Here is a 10,726-nt window from a genome sequence, read left to right as displayed (position 1 = left end):
TAAACTTCCAACATTTTTTACATCTTGAAATACATACAAATAGTGATTTGTGATCAATAGCCGCCGTCAATGGTCCCTTAATATAAGACTCACACTAATTAAGAAAGTTGAATAAAATATAAAATATATTTATTATTCTAAAAGGGAGAGATGCTTAATGTTTATACAAGAACATTTATTATAGATTACAGAAAAAAAATTAAATATATTTAGAATAGGTTTAAAATCTTATAAATAAAGGACAGTGATAAATTTCAACAAAATCTTATAATTAGAGACGGAAATAGTGTCTAAATATAACTTGCACAAAATAAATAATTTAATTAGATTTATATGGCCAAACTCGACTCGCCGTAGAAAAATAAATAAATTACAGTGCCTTACAAATAACTGAACAAGTCAGTTGGAAATAAGAAAAATAATGTTCTCTGCATCCAAATCATCACACCGTTGCATTTTGACACAAGCTGGAAACAGTAACAAGCCAACAAATTAGCAAGCAAAGAATCATCTCATATCTGTACAAAGATACTGTTAAGCATTATTGAACATAAAGCACCATATATTTCCTAAAGTCAATCAAACGACTGGCACTGATTAAGAGCTTCATGCTTCACTAAAGGAAATTTCCTAAAGCACCATATATATATAAGGTGGCAGGCAAGGTGTGAAATATCGAAGGGGTTAGTTATCAATTTGTTAGACTTTTGTAGGCAAGTTGTAATTCTTCTTAAGGAACTTGGCTGCTGCTTCATCATTCCTGTAACATAAAACTCGCAGAAGTGTGTCGGGTTCTCTTGGCCTCCATTGATCTGCTTTTGGAGGCAATGGAAGTCGTGATTTAGTCGAAGAGCCATACATTTCCTTAGTAATTTGGATAAATTGCTGAATTATGCTTTGTGTATCCGTGTGAAATAAGGGGAGTACACCTCGAACGGTTGCAGAATGTTTTTCGATTAATTCGGCCGGTAAGCCATCCCCATTTGACCAGAACAAGTCACTCAGAAGCTTGAAATCTTCCTCTATTACAATAGAATCTTGCAAAGAGAAAGCACGAGATGAACCTCCAGCCAACAAAACCAACAGGAACCCATCGAAAGAAGCCCGCATTACTTCAATAATTACTCGTGTTCTAACTTTATCATGTACTGTTGATGATATGATCTCTAAGTATTGCTCAAGCTCTTGAAGAAAAGGCTCAATCCTGGCTGATGAAACTTCTCCAACATATAGACCATCCCAAAGAACGTGACATAGATTTTGGAAAATAGCTTTGTATGCTATACACTCGCAGAGTTGACGGATACCTTCCACTGCAGCGACTGCAGAAAGCTTGAAGCTCGCCCTGTTTGCTATATCATCCTCGTTGGTGGAATTAGAGCTGCTAAGATTGGCAACTATCCTCTTTTCCAGAACCCCTAATTCCATGCGAATACGCTGCATAGTATTAATGCGAACGTACAGGTGGGGCACATCGAAAGAGTTATCATCACTCGTGGTTCTAACAAGGGTTTTCCTCCTCTGAGTCATTTGTGGCTTTTCTTTTTTACGGAATACACCGTGATGTTTTCCTTTTGTTGAACACCTGGTCAAATCAGGCAAAGTCGGGATGAATGTATTACGGTTCCCTGCAGAACATAAGGGAAAAACCTAGTCATACAAGGATTGAATAACTCAATTTGGTAAATAAAATGCTAACTAATGCATGGAATATTTACCGCAGCCGGATTTTGCTTTCAAAATGTATTGTTGGATAGATTTGTCAAGACCAGATATCAATTCAGGAAGTAAAGCTGCGTGCATGGATATGGGCAACATGAAGAAAGCTTCCACGGTGTCATCTATGAAACGTAGAACTTGAACTGCAGAAGGAGCAAAGCCTTCTTTATTTTCCTGTGGATTCCATGCCTGTAGCAAAGGATGATGAAGTTAAAAATTATTTTCAAATCTTAAACTTGCCAACAACCACGTTCTTGTGCAGTAATAACGTAGTAATGGTAGTATCTAACAATATCTGAAATCATCATACAGGAAGAAAATAAAAAAGAGAAATGATGTGTTTAATTTAAAAAAACATATATAACTTGATAAGATTTTGAGCAACAAGATTAGACATACCTCTTGATGCATAATTCTGTCAACCAATTCCACCAGTCTATCCACTCTGATATTTATCCATGACTTAACAAGATTAGCAATTATAGCTTCTGCCTCATAAGGTTGGATCTCCATTATAATGGATTTCCCACCATCTTCACTATCAACAGAATCTTCCACTGCTATCTGCACCAGCTCTTTCTCCAACTTGTCAGCAGCCATCAACACTTCTATAGCATCTGGTGTCAGCTCGGTGATACCTTTAACATATTTCTTCAACTCCTTTCCATAACACACATGAAGGGTAGCAACTGCAACACCAGCAGCAAGAGGATGCCACCTCTTTAGTTTAGGACTAAATATGTCTTTCTCCTCAAAAGCCAGTTCAGTAATGTCTCGTGCGAGGACAGAAAGAGTTGGAAAAGGTTTGTTTTGTTTTCTTGATGGATGCTTTCTGGGGTCCACTTTCTCCACTTTCTGCCTTAAAAGAGATTAGAGAGTTAAGCCATATGAGTGGCATCAAAATTAGGTAATTAGCACCATAGTAGAGCAAAACAACGACTTTATACTATTACGGTAAATGGTATGAAAAGTATACCGTATACAAATGTCATAAATAATCATATGTATGTGCCATCTGAAAGGAAGCTTTGAGTGATAGAACTTGCCTGAATGAAAACAGCACGCAATGATGATCTAATATAATTTTCAACTCTGGCGCAGGCTACATCGGCTTGGTTCTTCTTCCGATTATACTCATCAGAGATATCTTCTGCCAGTATCTTTGCTGATAGTGCAGCAAGAGATACAACGCTTTCCATGGATTCAATATTACCACTATGGAAAGTATCATGGTAGGCAATGAGCCTTTTCTCTGCCCAACCCAACATCAGATTCAATGTGGAGCTCAAAATTTTTGAGTAAGAAGGATCTTTCATGGCCTTAGTATCTTTCTCAACTTCCCCCAGTAGATTACAGGATGCAAAAAGCAGATCATTTTCTACTTCACGAGTGACGACGTATCTATGAAATAAGACCCATGTGAAACAAATATTATGTAGCGTTTCATTGATTCCAAGAATAAGCCAGGTCTTCTTAACGAGCTCTAAGACCTCATCAACCTCGTCTATCACACAGGTTTCAATGTGACCATCAAAACAAGCTTCTAAAAGAGTTTGGTAGATCCAAAGGTTCATTGGAAACCCGTCCGCCCAATGACATGTCTCGGGAACAGACCCATCAAATGATCTGCAAGAAAGAACCATAACTACACTTCGGAGGGTTTGCATTGATTCACCACTACTTGTAAAATTTATAGGTTTCTCAATGGCTCCACCAATTATGCGCCGGAGTTTCTGCGCAGAGGTGTCTGCCTTATCTAATGGAAGGTGAGGATGCAAGAGGAGCCCGGCTTCAAGAACCTTCAAATTTCTTCTCAACCAAGCTTCATACTCTTGTTGATTGGGAAAATCTGAATTCTTGAACAGTTGTATAAGCTCTAACGGAAGAACAACCAACTCCATGCGTCTTCCAAGCTATTTCAATTTCATGAACAAAGACCTAGTAAGCTATCATTAGTGATTAATCATATGTAAGGAGACAAATGAACCAGTTGAAATTTTAGATTTTGGTCCAATTTTTTTAATCCCAATCATAAAGGAACGGAATGAAGTGTAACCTTTTCCAGTGGTTAGAAATTTATCCAACTTACTAATCAACAAACAAACAATAAAAGAAAGTGAAATACAGACTATCTATTCTAAACATTAATAACATGTAATCGATGAGCTGAGGCACACCGTAGGAATACTAATGAGAAGGTCCATCCAAATTTCAACATATCACGGTAGTAGTCAACCGAAGTCAACGAGCTTCAGTCCAAAGAAAAAAGCAGAAGTCAACTAGTGGAAGTCCAATATCAGCTCTAGAATAGTGTGAAATTAAAATATCATTTGAAAAACCTCAAGAAGTTACTTAAGCAAAAATCAATAGAACTTCTGATTACTTGGATTCAATACTCACTGTATTCAATATTCAATATTCATGTATGAATCACATTCCTATCTACTTAAATTTTGTAAATAAGTCACAAGTCACAACAAAGCAAAAGCTTCTGGTTTATAAGTGCTTTTCAATTAAAATCAACTTATGATTCTTCACTTACTATAGTAGTACTTAATGATATTCAAACAGAAATTGAATAAGCTTCTAAATGAAACGAAAAAGAAAAGGAAAGAACAGAATCGAAACCTGAGCAGCAGCAATTCTGAGAAGCGCTCTTCGAATCCTACTATCACTCTGTTCAGAGATTCTCATCTGCAGTCTCACAACTTCCCCAGTCGTCACCGGACGCTTATTCTTCAACGACGACGTTTTGAGTCCCAACGCCTTCTTCACCTTACTAGCCGCAATCGAAGTCCGCGAGCGGTGCAGCGAAGGCGCCGGAGCCGGATCAGCCGGATCCCTAACTCCCTTGTCCGACTGCGAAATGAATGTCAACGGCTTCGGACCTGAGCTCCGGCACGCGGCTAAGAGGATCTCGTAGGCGGTTTCACGGAGGTCCGATGAAGGTAGATTCGGCGGCGGATCTCCGAACGGTGAGGGAATGTGGTGGAGTGGCATGGCGGTTGGTGGTGAAGTGAAGGTTAAGGGTTTTGAATTTAATTGTGAATTGTTATGAATAATAACGGGTGAAGATTATTGGAAGGTTTTTTGAAGTGCGTGTTGAAGTGGGTTTTGCTTTTTAATTTTTAATTATTTTAATTTATTTATGAGAAAGTGTTGTGTTGTGTTGCGGTGATGAAGATTAGATTGGTTAAGTTGGCTTTTCCGAGTGAGATATTCTTACTTGACTTTCAAGATAGCTGCGTAACCTGCGTTGCGTGGTGGGGCAGATCAGATTAAGAGAGAGAGAGACCAGTTTTTTTAAGCGGAAGAGAGCGTTTTTGAGAGTTTTGAAATTCAAGATCCTTTAGTTGACAATTTGTGGACTGTAAAAGCAATTCTGAGAGGTTTCGAACTTACTTCAAGCCTCCAGGTTAATTTTTCTAAAAGAAGTTTGATTGGGATTAATGTGGATCTTACTTATCTAAAGTCAAGATATGGGAGCCAACCATAGGTTTGAAGGTACTTCTCGTTTAGGTACCTCAGATGCATATGGGAGGCAACCCTAGGTTTGAAGGTACTTGGAAACCTTTGTTACCATGTTGAAGAAGAGGCTCAATTCTTGAAATCATAGATATGTTAGCATGAGGAGATAATGATCCTCTTTAATCATGTTCTAAATGTTATTTCTATTTTTTCTATCTTTTTTTTAAATACTGGTGAAAGTATGGGAAAAATTAGTTAAGTTTCAAAGGACGTTTTATGGGATGGTGTGAATTAATTATGTTCTAAATGTTATTTCTTTTTTTCTATTTTTTTTAAAATACTAGTGAAGGTATGAGAAAAATTAGTTAGGTTTCAAAGGACGTTTCTGTAGGATGGTGTGAAGGAAGATTCTAAGATCTAATGGGTTATGTGGCGTGGTGTTTGTAAACTTAAGAATAATGGGGGTTTGGGTGTTAGAGACCTTTGGATGGTTAATTTACCTCTTTTGGCCAAGTGGAGATGGAGGGTGATCTCGGGTGTATGTGGTCTTGGGTGTGAATTTTCAAAGTTAGACATGGGGCCTCATCACTTTTTCATCGACTGGTGGTGGATTTTCGAATTTAACATTTATTTCCTCTAGATAGAAAGGAGTGTCTCTTTTTGTGTACAGAAAAGATGATCTCTCAATTTAGTGGTTTTCTCTTGTCAGCTTCTGCAAGATATGTTCCTTTGAGAATCTATTTCAACGAAAGGTCATTGTTGACCCTGATAGTGTCTCTTGTATTTTATGTGAGGTTTGTTAGAATCAATCTCTTAATCTGTTTGTTATATGTGATTTAGCTTCTTCGGTGTGGTGTAGAATTTTTGAGTGGTTAAAGGTGGCAGATGGTTCTTCTTAGGAAATCTAAATTTCTTTTTGAATTTTATCTCTTTAGGAAATATGGCTAAGATGAGGGCAGGGTTAGCTAAGATTTGACATGTTGTAGTGTAGTCTATATAGATATAGCATAAATAAACGTTTCTCTATTTCTTCAACAAATGTGAAAGAGGTGGAGAAAAAGAGTTTTCTAACTAGTTTCTTGGCAGGTCAGTGGCGAATTCGTCTTCTTTCTCTGTCTGACTTCAGAATCTTATCATGTGGCTCAAGCAATGGCGACTCAAGTGTTCATACCTGTTTCCGAGACTATGTTTCAAGATTTTGTTTCTGAGACTATGTTTCAAGATTTTGTTTCTGAGACTATATTTCAAGATTTCAAGATTTCTGTTCTGTTGATAATGGTATTGGCGGTCTAAGGTCTAACCTAATTCTCGTGAACTGTAACTCTATAGTTTGGCAGTTCCATTAAGAGTTTTTTTTTTTGGGTTAGTTTCATAATATTTGATTCTTAATTTGTTTCTGATTGTTTTTCCTTTGTAGTTAAACATTTCACGTGTCAGTTTAACTAACTCCCTATCTTATTCTTTTACCAATAAAAAAAAAAACTTATCATTAGGTTTAAGTTTAACACAAGTTAAAGCTATCACAAGCAGCGAGTAATGATATTACTTGGGAATAGGCACACCACTCCGTCCAAATTTCAACATATACAGAACTCAACGAGTGGAAGTCCAATTTCAGTATATACATAAGTAACCCAAAAAAAAAACGGCATACACGAAAATTGTTTTCTTCCTAATACATTTTTCTAAGAAAATATGTCACAATTATTTTAATTGTTCTTCTATCTCTATTATAATTTGTATTTATTTTTATCCCATGAACAAAAATGGCACCATAATATAAGAAAAGCACACTCTTCACTTCTGATCCTTTTTAATATGCTGAAGCCAATCCATAGCACTTATTCCCCCTTTGACTATTTCTAATCACCAACTTGACAACCAACATAAAACTTAGATTAATTCTAGAGCTCACATTCTCTTTGTAGCCAAAACATCAGCGGAGCGTGACAGATGCGTTTTTCTGTACATATGTTTCTGTGCCAAACCTGGCAATAGCAAAAAATGGTTGACTTCCTTTGATCAATCTTTTACTTCCAACAGCTCAGTGTGTGTAGGAATCTTCCCCTCTTCCATTAGACCTTGAATGGCTGAGGATGTTCTGTGATCCTTACAAAACTTTTGAATTGCATCTACTGCAATGGGGTAGTTTTTATCAAGGGGATTCGGAAAAAGTTCTAAATCAACCATCTCTTTGAAAATCTCAAACGCAGATGTCAAATTCAGATCAGATAAATACGCACTTAGCAATGCAATATAAATGAAGGAGTCCGGTTTCATTTCTTTTTGTTCCATCTCGCGCAAATAACAAAGGGCTTCAGTTGGCCTACAGCAGCTGCAAAGACCATAAATAAGTGCCATGAAAGCGATTCGATTTGGAGGGCAACCTTTTTTTTCCATCTCCTTCCAGAGCAAGAGAGCATCATCAGGCCTTTCTGCTTTGCATAATCCGTCCACCAAAGTTGTGTATGTAATAACATTAGGCTCCTTATCTTCTTCACACATTCTGAATAGAAGTGCCATAGCTTTATCAACAGAACCGTTTTTGCACCATGAATCAATAAACATATTGTAGGTAACAACTGAGGGAGAAAGACCCCTCTCAACAAGCTCATCGAACAAAATTCCAGCCTCGGCTAATCTATCGGCTTTGCATAGCCCTCTTATCAACACGTTAAAACAAACCACATCCGGACAGTGGCCGCGAGAACACAAATCCCTGAATATTTTCATTGCACCATCCACTTCTTGAATGTTGACCAAGCCAGCAATTGCGGCAGAATACGAAACTATATCAGGAAGGAAGCCTTGCTGAACCATGTTATCAAGAAACTCACATGCTTCCATCACCCTCCCGTGATTACATAGCTCTTTCACAAGAAGGGTAGTGTGTTTTATCCATGGTCCATGCCCACGCGCACCCATCTCCTTCAACATATCGCACGCTCCCGAGACATCCTTTCTTTTACACATGCATCCATAAAGGGAGTTGTAAGTGAAATGAGTTGGTTCAACCCCTAATTCCCTCATCTCTCTCAAGAGCTCATAGCTCTCCTCCAATCTATTGGATTTGCAGAGACTATCAATCAGATTGTTGTAAATAGAAATAGTCGGTTTACCTGCAATTTTTCGCATATCATTAAAGAGACTAAGGGCAAGGTCCAGCTGATCATTTTTCAGTGAGCCATCAATCACAATGCTAAAGGAAGTGATGTTGGGGGAAACCAACCTCTCGGTGACTTTGGAGAAAGCATACATCCGGGACGCATCATCATCCTCAGTACTAGATTTGCTATGAATCATCATTTGAATAAGTCGATAAGCTTCACCCATCGACCCATCATTCACATAGCAAGTCAAAAGGGCATTATAAATCAAAACAAGAGTTTTTTCATCTTCCTCCCTTTCCAGAATTTCTTTTAGTAGCTTGGAAAGCATACCTATATCATCCGAAAAAGATGATATCAATTTAGTATAGATTCCAATATCCGGCTTCACCCCAGATTCCTTCATCTCGGAAAGCAAACTCAAAGCCCCGTCACTGTCATTAATCTTGCAGAGTCCTCCAATGAGAACATTGTACAAGGAAACATCAGGAGTGAAACCATTCTCCCGTCGCATTTTATCAAACATCTGGAGTCCCTTATCAACGCGTGACTCCTTGACAAACCCATGAATCAAAGCACAAAAAGTCTTCTCAGTGAGTTTCATTCCATGTTCACCCATTCTCTCCACCATCTCAAAAGCCTTATCAACCTTGCCCAATTTAGAAAAATACACCGCCATCATAGAACAAACGCGGTCATCAACCCAACCTTTCTCCTCCATTTCCTTATAAACACTCAAAGCCTGATCAAATCTACCAGCATTACAATAAGTAACAAGAATAGGCATGAGCGTATACTTATCAAACTCCCAACCAAAACCCTTCATTTCATTCAACCTCATCTCCATCAAATGAAGCGACCCACTTTTCGAAATAACCTCCAACAAAGCATTGTAGCAAAGACGATCCGGAACACAAAGACCCTTCAGCGACATTTCATCAAACAGGTGGTGGGCTTCTTGAGCCAAGCGAAGATTACCGAGGCAGCGAAGGAAGAAAGAGAAAGCACCGGGAGTGAAGGAGCATGAGGAATTTGGGAGGTGTTTGGCGAGGTCGACGAGAGGTTTGGTTTGATGGGAGCGGGAGAGGATAGAAGCGATGGCGTTGAAGGTGAAGGAAGTGTGGTGGTAAGGGTGTTGGTTGGAAGCCCAATGGAAGAAGTTATGGGCGACGCGCCAGCTACGGAGGCGCGTGAGGACGGATTCGACAAGGTGAGGGGTTAGTGAAGGTGAGAAGTTGGTGAGTTCAGGAGCGGAGGGTCCTTTGGTGGTGAAGATGGTGACAATGGAATCTGCAGTTTCTGCAGCAGAAGAAGAATAACGGAGTTTGGAGGAGAAGAAATAGTGAGTGAGTTTGAATTTGTCGGTTTTGAATGCCATGAGACAGAAAACCTTAGAATTTCGACAACAACAACGTTAGTTTCTTCGATTCCTTACAACGTTGTGCAGTGCTTCCACGAAAATGAAATAATGAAAACTATGGAGGAACGAAACTTTTGTGTAAGAGTCAGTTAGTTTGGTTCAAATAGCTGAGGGATTTTAAAAGAGGGAAGAGGAGGGGAGGGAGGTAAGATTTTTTTTTTTTAAGGGTATCTAATGTGTGCTCTAAGGGCACATTAAGAACTAAATGTAAAAATATTTTTTTTTGAAATTGTGCAATACTTTTATTAAATATTTAGAATTAATTAATTAATTTATTTTTTCGATAACAATTTTATATTTGTAGGTTTCTTAACATATGTTTTTAGGGCACATGTTAGCATTATCTTTTTTTTAATGAGATAAGTATTTGGTTCAAAATAAGAGAGGAGACTAAAAGAGGGGAGTTTTAATTAAAAACATGTTTGGTTCAAGAGAGAAGGAGAATGATTTTATTAATAAATTACATTTTTATTTTTATGATCTTATATAAGTGATATAATATTCAAATATGAAAAAATAATAAATATTTTTTTGGTAATAAATTTTTAATATTGGGGGACTAAAATGTTATAATTTACTATAATATTAATAAATTGAGTGCACATCCGACACAAATAAAACTATATGCTAATAATAATTTTTAAATAGTGATGAACCATCTAACAAAACAAATACATAAAATAAGTTATTGTTAAAACTAATAATTTAAATTTTTTAATTTTTCATTTAATACAAATCATAATCATTGCATTATTTTTGTAATTTTTTTAATGTTTATTTATGTTCATTTTATCTTCTAATTTTGTTATTTATCCTATTATATTTTATTTTATATAAAATTTTAAATCATTCAATTTATTTTATTTTTTATTTATTTTATTAAAAAAATTAAATTATTAATTTTAATAATAATTTATTTTATGTATTTGTTTTATTAGATGATTCATCACTATTTAAAAATTGTTATTAGCATATAGTTTCATTTTTGTCGCAAAGTTATAATCTGAATCAA

The 10,726-nt window shown here is 36.9% G+C and overlaps 2 protein-coding genes across 2 annotated transcripts; both read right to left on the bottom strand.

Annotated features, from left to right (window-relative positions):
- Window positions 1–311: 311 nt before the first annotated feature.
- On the bottom strand, window positions 312–5,074 carry LOC131649182 (protein unc-13 homolog). Its single transcript, XM_058918934.1, has 5 exons — window positions 4,348–5,074; window positions 2,762–3,632; window positions 2,119–2,570; window positions 1,719–1,908; window positions 312–1,628 (listed from the first exon to the last, which is right to left on the bottom strand). Exons 1-5 carry the CDS (start codon window positions 4,717–4,719, stop codon window positions 700–702), a joined length of 2,814 nt encoding a protein of 937 aa, XP_058774917.1. The 5' UTR covers window positions 4,720–5,074; the 3' UTR covers window positions 312–699.
- A 1,526-nt stretch (window positions 5,075–6,600) lies between these two features.
- On the bottom strand, window positions 6,601–9,812 carry LOC131649180 (putative pentatricopeptide repeat-containing protein At5g08310, mitochondrial). Its single transcript, XM_058918932.1, has one exon. It carries the CDS (start codon window positions 9,670–9,672, stop codon window positions 7,210–7,212), a length of 2,463 nt encoding a protein of 820 aa, XP_058774915.1. The 5' UTR covers window positions 9,673–9,812; the 3' UTR covers window positions 6,601–7,209.
- Between the last annotated feature and the right edge of the window lie 914 nt (window positions 9,813–10,726).

This window comes from Vicia villosa, linkage group LG2 (assembly GCF_029867415.1).
Source record: "Vicia villosa cultivar HV-30 ecotype Madison, WI linkage group LG2, Vvil1.0, whole genome shotgun sequence".
Taxonomy (NCBI): domain Eukaryota; kingdom Viridiplantae; phylum Streptophyta; class Magnoliopsida; order Fabales; family Fabaceae; genus Vicia; species Vicia villosa.
Note: the sequence above shows the minus strand (reverse complement) of the source record. Positions and strands in the feature narration are given on the sequence as shown.